Source organism: Manihot esculenta, chromosome 1, assembly GCF_001659605.2.
Source record: "Manihot esculenta cultivar AM560-2 chromosome 1, M.esculenta_v8, whole genome shotgun sequence".
Classification (NCBI taxonomy): domain Eukaryota; kingdom Viridiplantae; phylum Streptophyta; class Magnoliopsida; order Malpighiales; family Euphorbiaceae; genus Manihot; species Manihot esculenta.
This window is the reverse complement of record NC_035161.2, coordinates 33,091,382-33,111,888: the sequence shown is the minus strand read 5'-3', so window position 1 is coordinate 33,111,888 and position 20,507 is coordinate 33,091,382. Positions and strand designations below refer to the sequence as shown.

General features: G+C 35.0%; 5 protein-coding genes across 13 annotated transcripts; 1 reads left to right on the top strand and 4 right to left on the bottom strand.

Moving 5' to 3' along the window:
- Nucleotides 1–1,139: 1,139 nt before the first annotated feature.
- On the bottom strand, nt 1,140–4,287 carry LOC110615569 (3-hydroxyacyl-[acyl-carrier-protein] dehydratase FabZ). The gene is made up of 4 exons (XM_021757505.2): nt 3,799–4,287; nt 3,661–3,721; nt 3,355–3,499; nt 1,140–1,693 (listed from the first exon to the last, which is right to left on the bottom strand). The coding sequence occupies exons 1-4, from the start codon at nt 4,031–4,033 to the stop codon at nt 1,442–1,444; spliced, it is 693 nt and encodes a 230-aa protein (XP_021613197.1). The 5' UTR covers nt 4,034–4,287; the 3' UTR covers nt 1,140–1,441.
- A 1,685-nt stretch (nt 4,288–5,972) lies between these two features.
- LOC110601501 (pentatricopeptide repeat-containing protein At1g20230) lies at nt 5,973–11,794 on the top strand. Of its 9 annotated transcripts, XR_002485841.2 has the most exons (5): nt 8,324–8,418; nt 8,521–8,588; nt 9,318–9,418; nt 9,861–9,983; nt 10,994–11,794. XR_002485841.2 is itself a non-coding variant. In XM_021738656.2 (1 exon), exon 1 carries the CDS (start codon nt 6,058–6,060, stop codon nt 8,293–8,295), a length of 2,238 nt encoding a protein of 745 aa, XP_021594348.1. In that variant the 5' UTR covers nt 5,974–6,057. The 9 variants fall into 9 exon arrangements, 1 of the variants encoding a protein (XP_021594348.1); XR_002485837.2 differs by lacking the exons at nt 8,324–8,418; nt 8,521–8,588 and adding an exon at nt 5,973–8,291; XR_002485838.2 differs by lacking the exons at nt 8,324–8,418; nt 8,521–8,588 and adding an exon at nt 5,973–8,291 and having other exon boundaries at nt 9,712–9,983.
- Nucleotides 11,795–13,111: 1,317 nt separating this feature from the next.
- On the bottom strand, nt 13,112–14,758 carry LOC110626078 (AAA-ATPase At2g18193-like). The gene is made up of 2 exons (XM_043952418.1): nt 13,793–14,758; nt 13,112–13,705 (listed from the first exon to the last, which is right to left on the bottom strand). Exons 1-2 carry the CDS (start codon nt 14,750–14,752, stop codon nt 13,325–13,327), a joined length of 1,341 nt encoding a protein of 446 aa, XP_043808353.1. The 5' UTR covers nt 14,753–14,758; the 3' UTR covers nt 13,112–13,324.
- Nucleotides 14,759–15,739: 981 nt separating this feature from the next.
- Nucleotides 15,740–17,334, bottom strand: LOC110600925 (AAA-ATPase At2g18193). Its single transcript, XM_021738243.2, has 2 exons — nt 16,357–17,334; nt 15,740–16,242 (listed from the first exon to the last, which is right to left on the bottom strand). The coding sequence occupies exons 1-2, from the start codon at nt 17,317–17,319 to the stop codon at nt 15,850–15,852; spliced, it is 1,356 nt and encodes a 451-aa protein (XP_021593935.1). The 5' UTR covers nt 17,320–17,334; the 3' UTR covers nt 15,740–15,849.
- A 235-nt stretch (nt 17,335–17,569) lies between these two features.
- LOC110623454 (AAA-ATPase At5g17760) lies at nt 17,570–20,196 on the bottom strand. The gene is made up of 2 exons (XM_021768412.2): nt 18,946–20,196; nt 17,570–18,032 (listed from the first exon to the last, which is right to left on the bottom strand). The coding sequence occupies exons 1-2, from the start codon at nt 19,933–19,935 to the stop codon at nt 17,571–17,573; spliced, it is 1,452 nt and encodes a 483-aa protein (XP_021624104.1). The 5' UTR covers nt 19,936–20,196; the 3' UTR covers nt 17,570.
- Nucleotides 20,197–20,507: the final 311 nt, after the last annotated feature.

Below are 20,507 nucleotides of genomic sequence, written 5' to 3'. Positions count from 1 at the left end.
TTTACACTTGATTTAATTGATGATACTTTAATTTAAGTTTTTTTTTTTGAAAATAATATTTGAATTTAAGTTAAATCCCTAATTTTACTCCTCTTTCCCCTTAAACCTGTAATTTTGAGTTCTCTCAATTCTTTGACTCATTCTCGTTCTCTCCAAATTTCAGCAGGAAAGTTATAATATTATTTTATATATAGTTTGATGATGATTATAATTAGAGGCTGGGAACAAGTCCTAGAAGCCGAGCATTCAGCTCGTGATGCCAAGAGGCAAAATCTCCTTATGATTTTGAAGAAATGAACATTCCTAAAGAGATTCTAGGAAGAAGGGAGTGGGAAAAGTATTTCTTGGAGGAGGAAGTTGAAGCCTACAGGTAAATGATTTTTGGAAATAAGCACCTGCATTATGATGCACAAGACACAGGAACTTCTCATGGGAAAAGAGTTTCTCCATTGCAATTTTCATAAAGAGCACCATACTTGTTACCAATACCAAAGTTGAATGAAGTGAGGAGTGTTTCCTCAGGAAAGAGAGATCAAATTACAGTTGCACTTGTCAACTGCAGAAGGATATAATTTGCATGAGAAAACTGTTGCGCCTATTGGGGAAACTATGTCAGTTTCACAAGGATGGGAACCAGTGGAAAGAGAGAGGAGTTGAAAGTGTGAAGCTGCTGAAGTACAAAGAAATGCGCCAATCTAAGACTCTCAAGATCTGCAGTGGTTTCTGGAGAAAAATTGGAAAAAAATGTTGAGCATACAGATGTAAGGGAGATTGAAGATGGATAAAAAAAAATGAAGGGTAATGGACAGAGAAACTTCTTATCTCTATGTTTATAAAGCATTCAATTCTGAAAACGAAGAATACATCTGTTAATTTATGTCTAAATTCAGGGATGAAGCAACTTTTTTTCTCCTGAAAAGCAGCTTTCAAAACACAATGAGCACTAAAGTAAAACACCATGAACACATTTATCAAACATATAGTTTAATATGCTCGTGCATTTATACAAAGAAATAAAAAAATACTGAAAAAAAAAAATAAAAAAGCACAAGATTGAACCAGATAAGCCTACACAGTAAACATATACACAAACACAGACAGTACACATAATCTGAAAAGGCAAAAAAAAAAAAAGAGGATTGAGAATTGAATTTCTCATTTGAAAACACTTGATTGAAATGTCACTTTGATTAGAAACAGCCGAGACACGCCCTACAAGAACTGAATGTCAATGAAAGATAAACCCTGCATAAGCGAAGATGATCTTGCAGAGTCCACTACTCAATTAAAATGGAAAAATTCCATTCAACTTTGATGACAAGTACCTAAATATGACATAACCCTGACTAATCCAATCTCTCCCAAGTCCAAAAAAAAAATAGACCAAGAAAAAGTAGAGGAGGAAACAAAGTAATTGAAAGAAATATTAAAAACTAGTAAATTATTCGCTGCCCATAGCCATCAAAAACTCTCCCTCACAAACTACGTCCTGTCCCACATAAGCCTTTCCTTCCATCTTTGCTATTCCAAAGCGTTTCTGCAGCTTCACCAGTGTCATTCTCATAACTAAGGTGTCACCTGCGATTACTGGTTTCCTAAATCTCACTTTGTCAATTCCAGCAAAGAAGAAATTGTCACGAGACCCTCCAACTTCTGGTTGCAGCATCACCAACCCACCAACTTGTGCCATTGCCTGCATTTATCCAGCACCAACAAATATGACAACTTAGCTTGGATATGAAAACATTAGACATATGTGGGCTTCCACTGGAATTGAAAAATATTGTGTATGAAATAGATAAATGATATTTGAATCATTGTATGGTGCCAGCTTTGATATACATTTTTTTCTTCTTACCAAAAACGGGGATTGAACAAAGCCATGAATTTAAAGAAGAAATCTAACTTGTTATGTCAAAAGTAAATCCATATCCATTTAACGAAACATGTTGAGTAAAATGCCAAACAGACAAATTGTGTTCCCTTTATATGACATTTAACTACATCTTTATGACATTTGATGAGAACATGGTGAAAAAGCATCAAGAGATGTGAAATTGATACAATATGCATTCAGAAGCTAAAATGTCCTTTTTATATGAAATTTAACTTCTCCTCAACATTAAATTCATTAAGAGGGAAAAAAAAATATATCATGCATCACTGAAGATTATTTTTCTAACCAAGTTTAAACATAGCTTTACTCAATTATCATCCTTAAAGGCTTGATTCTCAAAGGGGAGAGGGGGAGGCAGAAATATGTCCATTAGGTAACATTACAACATTTCCTAATTCCTTCCGATCTGAAAGCAGCCAATTAGAATATCTGCTTGGAATAACTGATCAAATACTAAAGCCAGATTGCTTATTAAACAAATTGATAAACAGTTTCAGCAACTATTCTAACTGCATGCCAAGGATAAATCAGAGATGGCCCTTTAGAAAAACACAATAGCCAACTAGCAGGATTCCTCAAAATAGAGTTATAGAAAGAGAATTCAGTCCTCCATTTCAACTTACGTTTAACCAATCAAAATAATGTTTATTAGTACCATATTAGCTTCTTTGCGCACCAGAAGAGCAAAAATTACCAAGGCATCGACATAATTTAATAGATTCATCTCTAGTTACCCCATATAAACAACCCTCAAGTATCAAATTACTTAATCAGGGAAACTTTGATACATGACCACAGCATCCATACTGCATGATCTTTAAAAATAACATTATCTGCTATTTAGCTTAATAAGCAAGAAACTTTTCAAGTGGCAATGAGATGAGTATTTTTTTCAAACAGCAGCTGTATAAAATTTTCAAGCAGTTTCCGGCAAGATTTCAAGCCACCAGAAATTCTACAAATTACTATGATAAAAATAAAGCAACCCGCTTAAGGGCTAAAACTGAATAATTATCTAATTTCCAAATATTTTTCAGACCTAGCAAATTAAGCCAACAAAAGTAATTGAAACTGTGAGTCAGTGACTCACACTGGTCGTCAAATACACTAGAAGGAGCTTTCTTAGAACTAACAGTGAAACAATCAAACAAAGAATACAATCAATTAACTAAAGGAAATACTGCAACTTCTACCATTGTGCGACTTAAGTCAAAAAACGGCAGCAAGCTAGTAAATGAGGTAAAAGAAATCCAGTTAGATATCACTATTCATTCAGATATAACATAGCCCTTTTATCATAAAAACTATAGAATTGTCTAACATATGTTATCCAAGGTGCAACGACAGAAGAGCCCACTTAAAATGGTAGAAAAAAAAAAAACAAATTTTCTGTAGGAGAGAAAATATTAACTATTAAAAAGAGAAGAACAACTTTATATGTGCAAATTTGTATATACCTCAACCATGAGCACACCAGGCATAATTGGTCTCTCAGGAAAATGTCCCGGAAAGAAATTGTCATTTATAGTGACATTCTTGATAGCAACAGCTGAAACCCCAGGAGTGTACTCAATCACTCTGTCCACGAGGAGAAATGGAAACCTAAATAGCACCAAACAACAACACCCATTGGAAACCACAACACAACTAGGCCCGCATAATCCATCAAGACAACCAATATATCATTACATGTGAATTCGAGAAACAAGATAAAACTCAGATCTTTAAATGTTATTTTTCATCTTTTTCCAGAGAAAACTCACCGGTGAGGTAGAATCTCACGTATCTGATTAATGTCCATCACAGTAGGATAGGCTGCATATTCTGTAAAGCAAAAAAGTAAAAAGCTATAACAACTATGATAAGATTTTTGCGTATCAGAGATGCCAAATGATGCATACTTAGCTCGATGGGAGTTTCCTCTTCTTTTGGGTCCTTAGCAGATGCAGCATCAGGAGAACTATAGGTAGTGAAAAATCTAAAATTCTTCTCCTCCTTCAACTTAGTAGAAAGGAAATGAGACCCGGAATTGGGAAGGGAAATTCGAGAAAGCGGAAATGCATTACAAGTGGGTCGAGAACTACGAGGTGTAGAAGAAAAAGGAAGTACTGAATTAGCAAAAGCAGTGCTTGCCATTGTTGAAGAACAAGAAGATGGAAAAGGAGGCTGTAGCCTAAAGGTGTTAGAAGCAGTTGGGCAATGGATTTGCGAGAAATGAATCAATATTTAAGGCAAGAAGTGGCAATTGGGGGCGAGAATAACGAGGCTACAAGGGTGTGAAAGGGTTGTTGCAGGATTGATTGTCTAGATTTGGAAGACAGTGTGCGCGGAGATGTCAAAGTAGACAGCAAGTGAAAGGACGAGTTAGGTTGGTTAATCGAGCGAACCGGTACTTTTGGCTGGGTAGAGCCCCATCTAGTCCGATCCGATCAGGTCCGGTCCCTTCCTTTCCTTATTGAGTTTTTAACTTTTTGGTTCAATTTCTGTAGAAGACATGAGGGTTTGGACGTGGCCCATGCCCTTGCTCTAGGACGAGGCTGGGCATGATCAGAGATTGGGCTCATCATGGTCCGGTAGGTAAATTATAGGTTACACTTACGTTCATTTTGATAATTTGATCCGTCTCTTTTGTTCCTCTTGGATCTAATATATATACTTTGTAGCAGGGTAGTGAAAGTCTTTCTCTAAATTTTTGAGAGAGAGAGAGATTCTCTCCTTTCCTGTGAGAATTCTTTTTAGGGTAAGTTTCTTAATGCTTGCTGTTCTTCAGTCTTTTTCTACCCTTCTAAGCATAGAAAAATTATCCCTTCTCAATTCAGTGTAGATTTTATTTTCTTATTTAGTTGGAATGTAGATATTATTTTATGATTTCTTATGAAATGAGCCAACAAACATGTAAAGATGGTTTTTGGCTGCTTATCTATTGTTTTTCCTGTGCTTCTTGTTGATATATTTTTTTTTATTGATAGTTACAAATGGATTATTGTCTTAGAAAAGAGTTTAATCTTTGATTTGCATGTTTTACGGCTGCTTCGATATGAAGTTGTGATAATTCAAATTATTCTTATTTAGAATTTTTTATTGCATTTGTTTAAATGAGTTTTGAGTAATTTTTGTTGACAATATAATATACTTTGAATTTATAATTTTTATATTGCAATGCTTATTTATCTTGAAAACAAAGAAATTCATTTTAAATTTAAAAAATCAATAAAATTTATTTATCTCGATTCAAATAGAAAATTATTGATTCATTTTAATAAAGAACTATTGTTATTATGAATTTCTATAGAATGTAGATAATAAAATTTAGATTTAATTTAAATTTATAATAAAGTGTAAAATATTTCATCCGTCAATTTCAGCATCTTCACTTTTTATTAGCTCCTCAGCTGAGGAAGCTGGGCAGATCTTTGTAGGCTCGAATATTCCATCAATTTCTCGCTAAGGTTTTTGGTCACGCAGTGCAAGATAGGTTTTTAGCTTTAATGAGCTGAGAGACTCAATTCAGATATTTGTTATTTTTTATATTTATTTTTGATAAATCATTTATAATAAAATAATTTAATTAAATTACTGTATAATTATACTTTTTTTTATTTTTTAAAACAATTTATTTTAATTAAAATGGATTAATAAAATAAAAAATAAAATTAATTTATAGATATATATATATAGATAATAATTAAAACTAATTTATTAAAAAATATATAAAAAATTTTATAATTTCATCTATTTTTTATTTTAAAATAATATTATATTATAAGTAAATAATAATAATAATTTTTAAATTATATACTAAATAAAACTCAAATTATTTCGTGAAGTCCAAATTTTATATTTTTCTCTAAGAAAAATTGTCTAAATTCAATATAATATAAATCAAATTAGTTATAAGTTATAAATATGTGAGTTGATAAGCTTAAATTTGAAAAATTTTAATCCTACTATTTTAATTCTCAATTTCTATTCGAGAAAAAAAAAAAGTGAGTCTTGGTTTGAAAAAAAAAAAAAAAACTCATAGCTTTGAAATTGGGCCCGGTAGATGAATTGGGCCGTAGGGTTCTGCGCGCTAACGACCGATGAGTAACCATTAAGATTGAAGAGCATAATTAGACCCGTGTCCTGTGGTGGTCGCTTTGTTTCATCGGAGCGTGGTTATGCATGGAAAAGAAGTCCTCCCCTTCTTTCCACATCTTCGCCGCTCCTTCTTCTACCTCAATCCACCGACTTATCTGTCACTAAACAGGCAACGGCATGCCTTCATTCTCAAATATGGCATTTCCACAGCTACAAACCTCACCACCAATCTCCCATCCCCGTGTGCAAATCATCACTCAGTACCGGACCCCAATGTCTTATACTTTTCTACTCGCATCTATGAATTTACAAAGCTTAATAATTTTGGTCAGGCTATCGTCATCTCCTCTCAAATGCTCTCTCAGGGTCTCATGTTTGACACACATGTCTTGCCTTCCGTCATCAAGGCATGTACTGGGTTATGTTTCTTGAAAACCGGGAAGCTGGTTCATTGTTTAGCATCTGTGTCTGGGTTTGATTCGGATTCGCGTGTTTTATCCTCTTTGGTACATATGTATCTTAAATGCAACAGGATAAACGATGCTCACAAGGTGTTCGATAGGCTGCCTCAGCCGGATGTTGTTGCTTACAGTGCTTTGCTTTCAGGTTATGCACGAATGGGGCGTGTGAAAGAGACAAAGGAGTTGTTTTCTAAAAGGAGAGACGAGGGTGTGGAACTGAATTTGGTATCCTGGAATGGGATGATTACTGGGTTTAACCATAGCGGACACCATCTGGAAGCAGTTATTATGTTTCAAAAGATGCATTCAGAAGGATTTAAGCCTGATGGAACTAGTATATCTAGTGTGCTCTCAGCAGTTGGTGACCTGGAAATGTTGAACATGGGATTCCAGATTCATGGATATCTTATCAGAAAAGGTCTAGGGCCCGACAAGTGTGTGGCTAGTGCACTTATTGATATGTATGGGAAATGTGCATGCACATTTGAGATGTCGCAAGCGTTTGATGAGATGCATCAGGTGGATATAGGTGCTTGTAATGCTTTAGTCATGGGACTCTCCCGAAATGGTCTTGTTGACAATGCTTTGAAGGTGTTTAGACAATTCAAGGGCCAGGGGATGGAACTGAATGTTGTTTCATGGACATCAATTATTGCTAGTTGCTCCCAGAATGGGAAGGATATTGAGGCTTTGGAGCTTTTCAGGGAAATGCAAGTTGTGGGGATAAAGCCAAACTCTGTAACAATTCCATGCTTGCTTCCAGCTTGTGGGAATATTGCAGCATTAATGCATGGGAAAGCAGCGCATTGCTTTTCTCTCAAAGGTGGAATTTCCAGTAATGTCTACGTGGGTAGTGCACTGATTGACATGTATGCAAAGTGTGGAAGAATACAGCTTTCTAGGCTTTGTTTTGATATGATGCCCACCAGAAACTTGGTTTCTTGGAATGCATTAATGGCTGGATATGCAATGCATGGAAAGGCTAACGAAGCTGTTAACATCTTTCAATGGATGCAAAGGAGTGGGCAAAAGCCTGATTTTGTTAGCTTCATTTGTGTATTATCTGCATGCAGCCAAGGTGGTCTAACAGATGAAGGTTGGTACTATTTTCACAGCATGTCCAAAGATTATGGTATTGAAGCTAGATTGGAGCATTATGCATGCATGGTGAATCTTCTGGGTCGTGCTGGGAGGCTGCAAGAAGGGTATACAATGATACAGCAAATGCCTTTCAAACCTGACGCTTGTGTTTGGGGTGCGTTGCTTAGTTCATGCCGAGTATACAATCATGTTAGTTTAGGTGAGATTGCTGCAAAGGAACTCTTTGAGTTAGAACCAAGAAATCCTGGGAACTACATTCTTCTTTCAAATATTTATGCTTCCAAGGCAATGTGGACTGAAGTACATACAGTAAGGACTATGATGAACAGCAAGGGCTTGAGGAAAAATCCTGGCTGTAGTTGGATTGAGATCAAGGGCAAAGTACATATGCTCCTTGCTGGTGACAACTCACATTCACAAATGACACAAATTATTGAAAAATTGGCTGAATTGAGCATGGAAATGAAAAAATCAGGTTGCTTTCCAGATATTGACTTTGTGTTTCAAGATGTTGAGGAACAGGACAAGGAGCAGATATTATGTGGCCACAGTGAGAAATTGGCTGTAGTGCTAGGGCTTCTGAATACTAGCCCAGGGTCTCCCCTTCAAGTGATTAAAAACCTTAGGATCTGCGGTGATTGTCATGCTGTTATAAAATTCATATCCAGCTTTGAAAAGAGAGAAATATTTGTCAGAGACACTAATCGCTTTCATCATTTTAAAGATGGAGTTTGTTCTTGTAGAGATTACTGGTGAATCATACTTTTTTTTTTTTTTTTGTGGGGGGGGGGGGGGGGGGTAATGCTACTATTAATCCTTAAGAATACTGAAGATCCTTTATCAAGATCACAACCTGATACCAGGTGCATATCGAGTGAGGTATGCTTCCCAATGAACCTGAAAGCGAGCAAGCTATACTAAATTTTTTACAGAGAAAGGACGAGGGCTTCTGGTTTCAATTTACACTTACATGCATTGCAGGAAAACTATGTTCTTGTTAGCTGCTGGGGGAATTCAGCTGTTGATATTTATTTAACATGTTTTCTTCTGTGAGTCCTTGTTCTGTACCACATCACAATTCATGAGGACCCATGAATTTTTTTTTTTTAAGTTTTTGTAGAAAATGTATTTTGATGTGAATGATGGATTCATTCTCTCTCTATCTCTGTCCATATCTCTCCCTCCCAAGTCTGTTCCCCATCAAAAGTAGAGAAAAGTAATTCTGTCTCTCTGCTTCTAGATGTATCAGACATGCCATTTCCTTCATCATATAAAAGTTCAGAAGTTTAAGATAATTAGATATACATCTTCAATCCCAATTTGTTGTCTGTTTGACTTGTAAGTCATTTATAAAGTTATAACAGCTTTGAAAGAACCAGGCCTAGTCCCCATTCCCATTCCCAGTCCAGCGTTAGTTTTAGAGTTATTCTTGAATCTTGATCATTTTTGTTGATATTTAGTGTTGTACATGCTTCTACAGTAATGGTGCTGTAAGTCTATGAGCAATATTATTGTTTAGGTACCTTCTATAGTTACTTTGTTTATGCTTTATATATTTCACTATTATATTAGATTTTAATAATTCCTCCAATGGTAGTTATTGTCAAAGTAGTATCTACTTTATAAAAAACTAAGTTATCATACAACTCCCTATTGTTTAACATCTTTTTTTGTTGAATTAGGCAATTAGCTATAATTGATCTCATTTAGTGTTTTGATTATGCTTAATGTCCTTTGCTGTTGAATTTGTTTAATAATTGTCTTTTTGGAAATTGCAGATGCCAGGACAATGATTTTCTTGCTTTGCTTTGTGTATTGTAAATATTCTCAGACTCTTCTGCATACCCTTATTGAGACGGAACAGTGCTTTAAGCATCAGGTTAGTATCTGATATGATGCTTTTTCCTTCTTAAATGATGAAAAATCAGTTGCCTTTGGCTTAGTACCGAATCACATTGATATATTTCATGATTTACATCGCATCAGATTCATGCTCTTCTATCACTCAATCTCTTGGGTAAAATTGCTTTTCCATCTCTAGGAAAGCTTGATTCTTTTTTGAGGCTAGATTTAGCATATTAATTAGATTTACTAGACCCCATTTGCTGCCAAACATAAGTTGTAGTTGCATGTTATTGATTATTTGTAGAGAAATGATTTTTTATTTTACAGCTATTTATTCTATATGATGCTACTGGGAGGGATTCCATAATTGCTGGATCATACAACTTATCAAGAGTTTCTATCATGGAAGAAATTATGGAGTTCTTTTTGTTCTGCTGTTAAATCCAGCCCTAATTACAAACTGATTTCAAAATCAGGGTTTGCTCATAGTTGTCAATGGCATGCCTCAAGCTCCAGATGCACGGCCAACAGGCTCCAAGAGTAGTGCCTCTAGTCCCCAAAGGCTGGCGTTGTCACTCAGTTGCAGGCCTACTGCTTAGGTGCGCCTTTGATACATTTATGCTTGATGTGTTCTTGTGTGTTTTTATATCATTTGATCTACTTTATAAGTTGGCTTACTATAGGCTTATCCACACCAAATCCACAAACAATTAAGAAAAAATAGAAACAGCAAACTTGAATATCAAATTGAACAACAGAAGATTGGGTTTTATTTATTTATTCCTAAACAGAATAAGCAAGATTGAGCCAATCAAATTAATTTCCTCTTGGATGATGAGGGCTAAGTTATGTTTGAAGATGATAATTGAACTTGGGGATTGTTTTCTAAAACTGCTGGACTTGAACAGTATGCATATGGTACAGAGCAACAAATGACAACTGTTCTGCCTACTATCCACTCAAATTGGTTGGCCTAAGCAAATGGCAAAAGCAACATCTTCTAATTTGAGAGCCAATACTCTTCTAGTACCTGAAGATGAGGATGAAGAAGAGATCGAGTAACCATCATCTAGTTGTTTTACGTTTTATTGCATTTTACTAATAAGTAATTTAGTATCATATTAGAATGTAGGATTCAGATTTGCACTATTAAACTTTACGAAAGAACTAAATTGAATTTTGAAATTTAATGGTGAATGGCTATATAGTTCTTGAAACTTTGTTTTATTAATAAGATATTCCTTAAAATAAATGTTTTTATTTTAAGGATGTCCTTTTTGTCAATCCAGTTATATTTCCGCCTCATATCAACTATATAGACAGACCACACATGCAACACACGTCAATGAAAATTTTAAAATCTTAATAAAACAAAAATCATAGACTAAAGCATATGATATCTTATTTTGTTTACTGTTATTGATATTAAGTAGAATTCCATATAAGAATAATATTTACATACTCTGTGATTGTATTGAGTATAAACAGTTAATGAAATATTTTTATATATAGTATTTATATATGCTATTTTGTTATAATGGAGAATTCATTTATAATAAATATTCATTAATATAATATATTTATTGTATTGATACATTCTTTGTGAAAGAGAGGAAAAGCTTGGAGAAGAAGAAGAAGCGGATGAAACAATAGCTTTCGAGGTTGCCCTTGCAAAATAAAGAGGGCTGTGAAGCAACAATCAACTCTGATACCATTCAGTGATTCACGTGTATAGGCTGTAAACACTCTGTTGTTTCAGTAACAGAGGTTCCCTATTTATATGCATTTGTGGAGTATGAGATAAGTATAGCAGATGATATAACTATATACAGAAGATAAGATGGATGTGCTATAGCTAGATATAAGTGCAGATGAGATTTGGGTCTGGTAAACTCTCCAAGTTTGTAGGCGTCATGACCCCTTTGCCTGTTTAATATTTGCTTACATGTAAATGAGATTAGTGCATTTCCATTTATAAAGGGGAATTTCACTATGCACCTGAACCATTTTGTGCAATCAGTTAGCATTTCCTTCAGCGCTGCTTTGTAAACTGTGCGGCAGCAACCTGTTATGCTTCATCAGGAACCTATATTCTCTGGACATAATATTGGCGTTGGGGTGCTGCACCTACCATTGACAAAAGCTTGCCCAAGTCCATTCCATATTTGGATAAGCTAAGGGAAAATATCGGTGGCTGCAGCAGAAGTGCAGAGGAGTTTTAGCAGAACTGCTTAAAGCAATCCGAACTACGGGCATTTGGTGTAATATTTAAGATGTTTGTTGAACAAGAAAAGCAAAAGTTGTAATTCGACTTTTCTGTTGTTATTTTAGGTTTTTGAGCTTACGGTGAGTGCATTACACAAGTACCACAGAAATTTTTGCGAAATAAAATTATGTTAAATTAGAAGTCCATCTGCCAAAAAATATAGTTATTAAGCACAAAATGATCATATTGTCCTTGATTAAACAATAAATCCCAAACCTGTCACATTGCCAGCCTCCCTCTCCTCTATTCTTCTCCTCACAGCTTCTCTCCAAAGCCACCTCTTATTCAACCTCGTCGCTATATCAGCAAGATCAGGACAGAAGATATTGTTATTCATGCGATGATCAAACCTCTCTGGAATCGAAGTCATATTTGCGGTGTTACGATTTCTTGAGAGATATTTTGATTTGGCTCTGAACAACCAAATAGAAATGAGGGAGAGAGCTTAAATGATGAATAGCTTTACTGTAAATTTGCTGTTGGGTTGTAGAAACTAGATGCGAAATTAGAGATGCGGTGTTAAAAAAATTGGGGTCGGGGAAGAGGATATCTTGGAAAATAAAGAACTTAGAAACTAGATATGAAATTAGAGATGCGGTTGTAAAAATATTGGGGTCGGGGAAGAGGATATCTTGGGAAAAATTATAATGATACTCAAGAACTCAATTTGGAAATTAAAATGTATGTTTATTTATTAACAGTAAATCTTTCACATTTATAAATAAATTGTAATGATCCCGGCGCGCTCGAACCAGCAAAAACTCATAACTTTCGGCTTATAAGACCAATTCTCTATCAAACTGAGCTACTGGACATATTTGTTATCAGCAGACAACTAATCGAAATTTCGATTATGCAAAGCAATTGCAGTACATATTGCAAGCTACATAACCCAACAACCAGTTTCTTTTTTTCTTTATATAATTATTTAGTGTTTTTTTGCTGAAATCTTTCCGAGTTAGTAATTTGAACTGTTCTTAGAGACTATCACTATGGCAAGAACATGTATCTAGTAAATAAAAAAAAAAAAAACAAATAAAAATCTATCGTTTATGAAAAAAAGCCATAATTGGCCTGCAACTTTGAAGAAATGCAGGGGTCTTTAACGATCTCATGGGCTTGATATAATAATTCAACATCTAGACTTTCCGTATATATGAATTTGATGGACTTTGTGTGTTTTTTGAACATATGCAATTGCCTTATCTTGCTTGTTAAGATTTTGGGTTTGATCCATCTGAATTACAATCTACAATTATGGACTTAATTAGCAATACCCTTTTAGATTATAATCCTATTGAAATTAATACCGGCAACTAAGCTCAAAGTATATATATATATATTCCTTTCTTTAACTCAGGATCCATATACAAGCAAATTTATTTTACTTATTTATTTATTGACAAAAGATTTATCAATTGAATTGAAAATTTTTTATTTCAATAAGGGGATATTAATTAATAAAAGAGTTTCTTGCTAGTTGCTTAGAAGAGTAATTATCTTTTGAGACTGTCATTCACAATAGGAAGCAACAAATCGTACTTAATTGTGTAGAGAATACAAGGCAACTCTCCTACGAGTAAGCATTTGGAAGGACAAAAACTCAAGCACTTGTTTATTTATGACCATATGAGCTCACTAGAAGAAAAAGGATTTAACTCGACTGAGCTTAGCTTAATTTACTTCTTCTATATTTTTATGTTTTTCCGTCCTCTTCTGCTTAAGGAAATTAACTACTTCTCCAAGAGCAACATCGGCATCGTCACTCTTCATTAGTTCTTCAGCTAGCGATGCAGGGGTGACATCCATTCTTCGGATCAAGCCATCGATTTCTTCAAAGAGAGGATGCTCTTTTATTCCAAGATAGTTGGAGACCAAGACTCTGAATCCTTCAGTAGTGCAGTAGGACATCTGAATGTGCATATCCATCCGTCCTGGACGAAGCAATGCAGGGTCCAAAACTTCTTTGTGATTTGTGGTAAATATTATTATTCTCTCTTCTGCACAGCTCGACCACAGCCCATCTATACAGTTTAGCAGGGAAGAGAGGCTGAACTGTTCATCACAAAAGAAAAAAAAAAGTTAAGTACGAGCTAACATTTTCAAAAAGAAAAAAACAAAAGATTATGTAGAGAGCCTGACATTCTTATTGGAATCGGATATAGAATCGTCTGTTTTTGATCGATCATGAACCCCTGAATTACAATCTATGTCTTCAATCACGATTATGGATTTTCTACCTACATGAAACATGGCATCTCTCAAATCAGAATCAGATCCAATATCTGCAAGCTCCAGTTCATAAACATTATAATTCAAGTAATTAGCCATAGCAGCAACTAGGCTTGATTTCCCAGTTCCAGGAGGACCGTACAATAAATAACCACGCTTCCAGGGCCTGCCAATTCTCTTGTAGTAATCTTTCCTGGACAAGAACCTGTCTAAATCATTCATGATAGCTTTCTTCAAGTCAAAATCCATGGCCAGCACATCAAACGTGGCTGCATGTTGAAACTCAATCCAATGCCATGAAGGCCATTCCCATGAGTAGAATCTCAAACCCTTTTCTTCTTTATTCATGGCCTTGTAGGTACGAATAACATGATCCAAATACTCATTAAAAACCTTTTCTCTGTATTTATCTTCAAAACTTAATTCAAAATACTCATCACTCCCATCTTCCTCCTTTCTGCAATTGAAAAACCAAGTAATTTCTATACCCTCAAAGATGTCAACAATCTCCTCCCCCTTCACCAGGCCAGTCATTACGTTCTTACGTCCTTTGAACTTGCCAATCCTGATGATCTTGTTCTTGTGGCCAATCTTGTTGGAAAGATAAAATATTGATATATCAATAAGCTTGTTGCGATTTTGGCCTTCCCACGAGTCATCAATGACGAAAGTATCATAAGAAGGCTTGGATTTTCTACGAGAGAAAAAGTATTCAAATTTGGAGAGCAAGAAGGATTCCAGCTTCTCCGGAACCAGCTCATGGTAGGCGTTGCGCAGAAGCATCAAAGAGGTGGAAAACGACGCGTACAGAGGCAGCAAAGAAGATACTGACGGAATAATCTTTGCATATTCCATAACGGATGAGCCCATCGTGAGATTTTTAGGGTTTTTGAAGGTGGTTGGTTGTCAGTAGCGCAGCTCACAAATTGGTGTAGATGAAGCGTGAAGACTGAAACCAACTTGAATATTATGTGCACGCTTGCAGGATATGATAATTTTTTAAATTGCGTAATCAAAATGACTGTTACGCGAAGCACGCTTGTATTTAATTATTTCTCCTTCCATTTGCAAGCATCAATTTACTAAAGTGTTTAGTAGTTTTGATACTTAATCCCATCTTTTATATTTGTTAAAATTTAAATTCTACTTCTTTTGTAAAAATATAGTAATATTAATAAACATGTTCAAATTTTATTTTATTTTTTTTAAAAAATAATATCTCAACTGGTAAATTGTCTATCAAAATCTATATTTATAATTATGTTGCTTTTAAATTCATGAATTTAAAATTTATATTTCAGATATTAGATTTGAAATTTGAAATTTGAAATCCATAAATTTATAAATATCTTGTTTGGTTATATAAAAAAAATTAAATTTAAAATTTAAAATAAAGGTGAGTATTTGACAAGAATTTTTTTTACCATTTAATTTGAATTTCATATAATTTAGTTAGTATTATTATTTTAGATTTAAAATAAAAATGCAAAACATGTCTTTAATATTAATTTATTTTACACTCATAAATAGATATAAATATATCTGAGTAAATCTGATAGGTATTATGGTTTGACGATTCCAATTTCCATTTAAAAAGAATATTAATTAGTTTTCCCATAAAACAATTCAAGCAATCAAATTGGTTTTTTTTTTTCAATTGGTGTTTTAATAATAAAAAACTAATACTCAATTTTGTCAATCTTAATCGATTATGATAATTAAATAAATATATAAAAATTAATATTTAGAAAGTTTTCTATGTTACTAATTATTTTACTATTATAATAAAAAAAGTTTTTTTTTTTTTATGTCTTAAATTCGTGTAAATGCAGAAACAAGAATGAATCGACAGAAACAACTACTAAAAGAATCAAATTAGCCAATAATCATTTTGCAGGACAAATCTAACGTAGTTTATTTATTTATTAACCATGAGAATGCCGGAAAAAAAAAAGAGAGAAAAGTTTTCACTCAGGGAAGCTCTCCTCCGTCTTCATTTTTTCATCTTTTTCCAACCTTTTTTGCTTGAGGAATTTAAGTACTTCTCCAATGGCAACATCGGCATCATCGCTCTTCATTAATTCATCAGCGAGAGATGCAGGGGTTGCCTCTACGCTTCGGATCAAACCATCGATTTCTTCAAAGAGAAGGTGGCTTTTTATTCCAAGATAGTTGGAGACTAAGACTCTGAATCCTTCAGTAGTGCAGTAGGACATGTGAATGTGCATATCCATCCGCCCAGGACGAAGCAATGCAGGATCCAAAACTTCTTTGTGATTTGTGGTGAACACTACTATTCTCTCTTGTGCGCAGCTCGACCACAGTCCATCAATACAGTTTAAGAGAGAAGAGAGGCTGAACTGCTCATCACAAAAAAAAAAAAAAAAGCATTCCTAATTTATATCAACATTTTCTTGCTGGTGAATGAAAAGAAAAGCAGCCAATTGATAGATACAGAAAATGTATGTACTGACCCTGACATTCTTGGAACGGGACCTATAACGGTCTGATTTTGATCGACGATGAACCCTGGAATTACAATCTACGTCTTCAATCACGATTATGGATTTTCTATCCACATTTAACATCGTTCTTCTTAAATCAGTATCAGAACCAATATTTGCAAGCTCCAAATCATAAACATTATAATTCAAGTAATTGGCCATGGCAGCAATTAGGCTTGTTTTCCCAGTCCCAGGAGGGCCATACAATAAATAACCACGCTTCCAGGCCCTGCCAGTTCTCTTGTAGTAGTCTTTCCTGGCTAAGAAACTGTCTAGATCATCCATGATAGACTTCTTCAACTCATAATCCATGGCCAGCGTATCAAATGTTGCTGCATGCTTAAAATCAATCCATTTCCATTCACATTCACATTTCTTGTTGTAGATCCTCAAAGTCTGCTCTTTTTCAGTCATGGCTTTGTGGGTACGAATAACATGATGCAAATACTCATTAAGCACCTTTTCCCTGTATTTGTGTTCGAAAGTTAACTCAATATATTCACCAACCCCATCTTCATCCTTCCGGCAGTCAAAATACCAAGTAATTTCTATACCCTCAAAGACATCAATGATCGTCTCACCTTTCATCAGGCCAGCAGTTACGCCCTTACGCCCTGTGAACTTGCCAATCTTGATGATCTTGTTCTTCGGGCCAATTTTGGTGGAAAGATAAAATCTTGCGATCTCAATAAGCTCGTTATAAGAGAGACCTTCCCACGAGTCGTCAACGATGAAAGTATCGTAAGAACTCTGCAACTTTCTACGAGAGAAAAAGTTTCTCAATTTTGAGGCCAAGAACGATTCGAGCTTCTCTGGCACTATCTCGTGGTAAACGTTTCGCAAAAGCATCAAGGATGTGGAAAACGATGAGTACAAAGACAGCAAAGAAGACACCGAGGGAATCATCCTCGCAGATTCGACGAAAGAGGACATTGTTTGATTTGGGTCCTCTCTCCGGTGACTGCTGGTTATGGAGAGGTATTGGAAGGTCGACGATGGCTGGCAGTGATAGGGTTTTATCAAGTCATGCAGAGGCTGCGTAATGGACTGGGTTTTAGAAGCCCAACACAATAAAATCAATAGGAGAAAACTTACCTAAATCTGATTTGCGTGAATTCAATATATTTTGAATATATTGTAGATTGATATAAATAAGAATTGTTCGTTAATATAAATATAGGGGATTACAAATATCTTCTTTTAGCTTTTCTCCTTGAAGGAGTCCTAACAGGGTTTCTACGCCTACCGTCAATTTTTGGCCTCTTTGAATCTTGAATATTGAGGTCGTCTTCTTGGAATTTCTTTCTCTTGAGGAGCTTGACAAGTCCTTCGAGTGCAATATCAGCATCATCATTCTTCATTAGCTCTTCAGCAACCTGAGCCGGAGTGATGTCTACATTGTTTAACAAGGTTTCAATATGTGGAAAGAGTTGATGGTAGGAATTGATGGCCAAGTAATTGGAAGCCAAAATCTTAAAGGCATGAAATGAGCAAAAGGACATGTGAATGTGCATGTCCATGCGTCCTGGACGCAACAAAGCAGGGTCTAGCCTTTCCTTGTGGTTGGTGGTGAATATAATGATTCTTTCATCCCCACAACTCGACCATAATCCATCTATGAAGTTTAGTAACCCAGACAGTGTCAACTGCGTCCAAAACAATTAATATATCACTCTCTACAAAAAAGATAAATACTCGGGAAATTTTAACTAATGCAGAAGTTGTTATATATCACTCTCTGGTTCTCCAGTTCCTCTATGACTTTGGTTCTCCTTAAATGACAGACATACATGTTCTTAGTTTGGCTATCCTAAGGTCACTGTTGGCTTTACTTAGTTTGTATACCCATAATTGTAGGACTTCTCAAATTTGTGCCTCGAGAAAGGGTTGTCTCTCTCCCCTTTGGCAACTGATGGCTCATCATCCCAGTGGTTGCTATATCTTCCTTTGTTATGTTTCAATTCCAACACTAAATTACTCTTTTTAAGGATAAAAATGACTTTTAGGAATTATTTCTGTATTTCAGACTAGCTTACAGACTCATCTCTGGGTTAAGTTGATAAGGATTTTAGATATTGAATTATCTTTTATTTGAAATAATTTATTTTGTAAAAAAATGATTCAAATGAAATTTTTTAAAACCTTATTTGATTTTATTTTTTTTAAATTAAAAATAATTTCATTCTAAATAATAGAATTGATAGCTCTTTCATGAAATTATATTTGAAAAGAAGATCACTTTGTGTAAATATATTCCACTAGACCACTACTAGTATTCAAAAGAGACTTTCCAATCCACTAATATGAATTTAAAGAAACTTTCCACGTTGGACAACCAAGGTTTCTGGAAGGAGGTAGCCATGTGGGTTCATTGTTTTTGTTTTTTAAAGCTCTATGATGTGATTAATTCTGTATCATAATATTAATTTAAGGATAGTTAATGATGAAAAAGTTAATATTTTCTGACATTTAAGAAAAAAAAAAAAAGAATTAGCAAGTTCTTCCAGCATAGAGGGAATTAATTAATTTGAAGTCTAAACTGGAAAAAGAAATACTAACCTGTACATCATGTTGTTTATTATTACGTACATCAGGGAGGCGTCGATCAGGCAGATCCACACTACAATCTATATCTTCAATAACAAGAATTGATCTATTTCCAGTTGCCAGCAACAATTTTCTCAGATCGGAGTCCCGCATTATGTTTACGAGTTGCAAATCATAGATATCGAACTTTAAGTGGTTAGCCATGGCTGCAACCAAGCTTGATTTTCCAGTCCCTGGTGGCCCATAAAGCAAGTACCCTCGCTTCCATGCTCTCCCAACTCTCTTGTAAAAGTCCTTCCTCCTCACAAATCTTTCCAGATCCTCTATGACAGCTTTTCTCACTTCTGGGTCCATAGCAAGAGTCTCAAATGTTGCTGGATGATCAAGGTTTATGGATTCCCACTTGATGCCACCGTAGGATTGTGAAGCATTCAGTGTATGTATCTTCAAGACTCTTTGTTCATCTTTAATTGCTCTTGATTTTTCAAGAATATAAGGAACGTAGGAGCTCAGCACTTTTTCCTTGTGTTTCTTGTGGAAAATAAGCTCGAAAGATCGCTTCTCGGCTCTTGACATGAAAGGGTTATGAGTATTGGGATCGTTCTTTTGAGACTCAGTACAGACAAATCTCCATTTAAGCTCAATCCCGTCATAGAAATCGACGATTTTCTCTCCTTTCTCGAGCTTAATTGTCAAGTTTTTCTCTCTGGGGGTTTTGCTTATTTTGAGCCTTTCAGTGTTTGGACTAACCTTAGTGCACAGGTAGGTTTCAGACGCATCAAAGACTTGGTTTCTCGCAATTCCTGCTGACTCATCGATGACTAAGGTGAGAAGAGAAGATCGAGGCTTGAAGAAGAAGCGGAAAGCGGAGAAAAGGTGGCTTCTTATTGGATAAGGAATGAGTTCATTGGCCATGGATCGAAATAGCATGAATGAAGTGGCAATAGAGGCATAAGCAGAGAACAAGGATGATGGTGAAGGCATTTCTTTCGAAGAAAACATGATTGCAAAAACTGAGTTTGAGACTTTTAGATTTAACAGTAAAAAAAGCTGTGAAGCCACTGATTATAGAATGGAGAATTGAGTAAAGAGTTGGTGGACAACTGGAGTAGCAAGAAAAAGGAGATTTGAAGGTAAAGGGAATCATGGATATGTAGCCTAAGTGTTTGCCACGCACTGATTGATTTGTTTATGGAACAACTTTTGAATGTAGGGTTCATGATTGAGGCAACTTTTACCAGAAAGGAGGAGACTGCTTTTCAGAATATGCATACTTGATCCCATGAGAATCTTTGATATATATACCGGTGCAACCCAAAAAAATTCTAAGTATTACTATTCTCAACATGCCATGTTGGACTATTAAACAATCCAGGGGAAATTTTGCCTGAATCTAATTCAATGAGTGAGTGAATCTCTAATAAAAATATCAAATGAATTTCTCTTTTATATATTTTAAATTTATGGTGAATTTAATTTATCTAAAAATATTCTAGCATAAATTTAACTATTTAATTCCTTATTTGTCAAGGGCAAATAATCACCTTAAAGAAAAAAGAAAGAAAGAAAGAAAG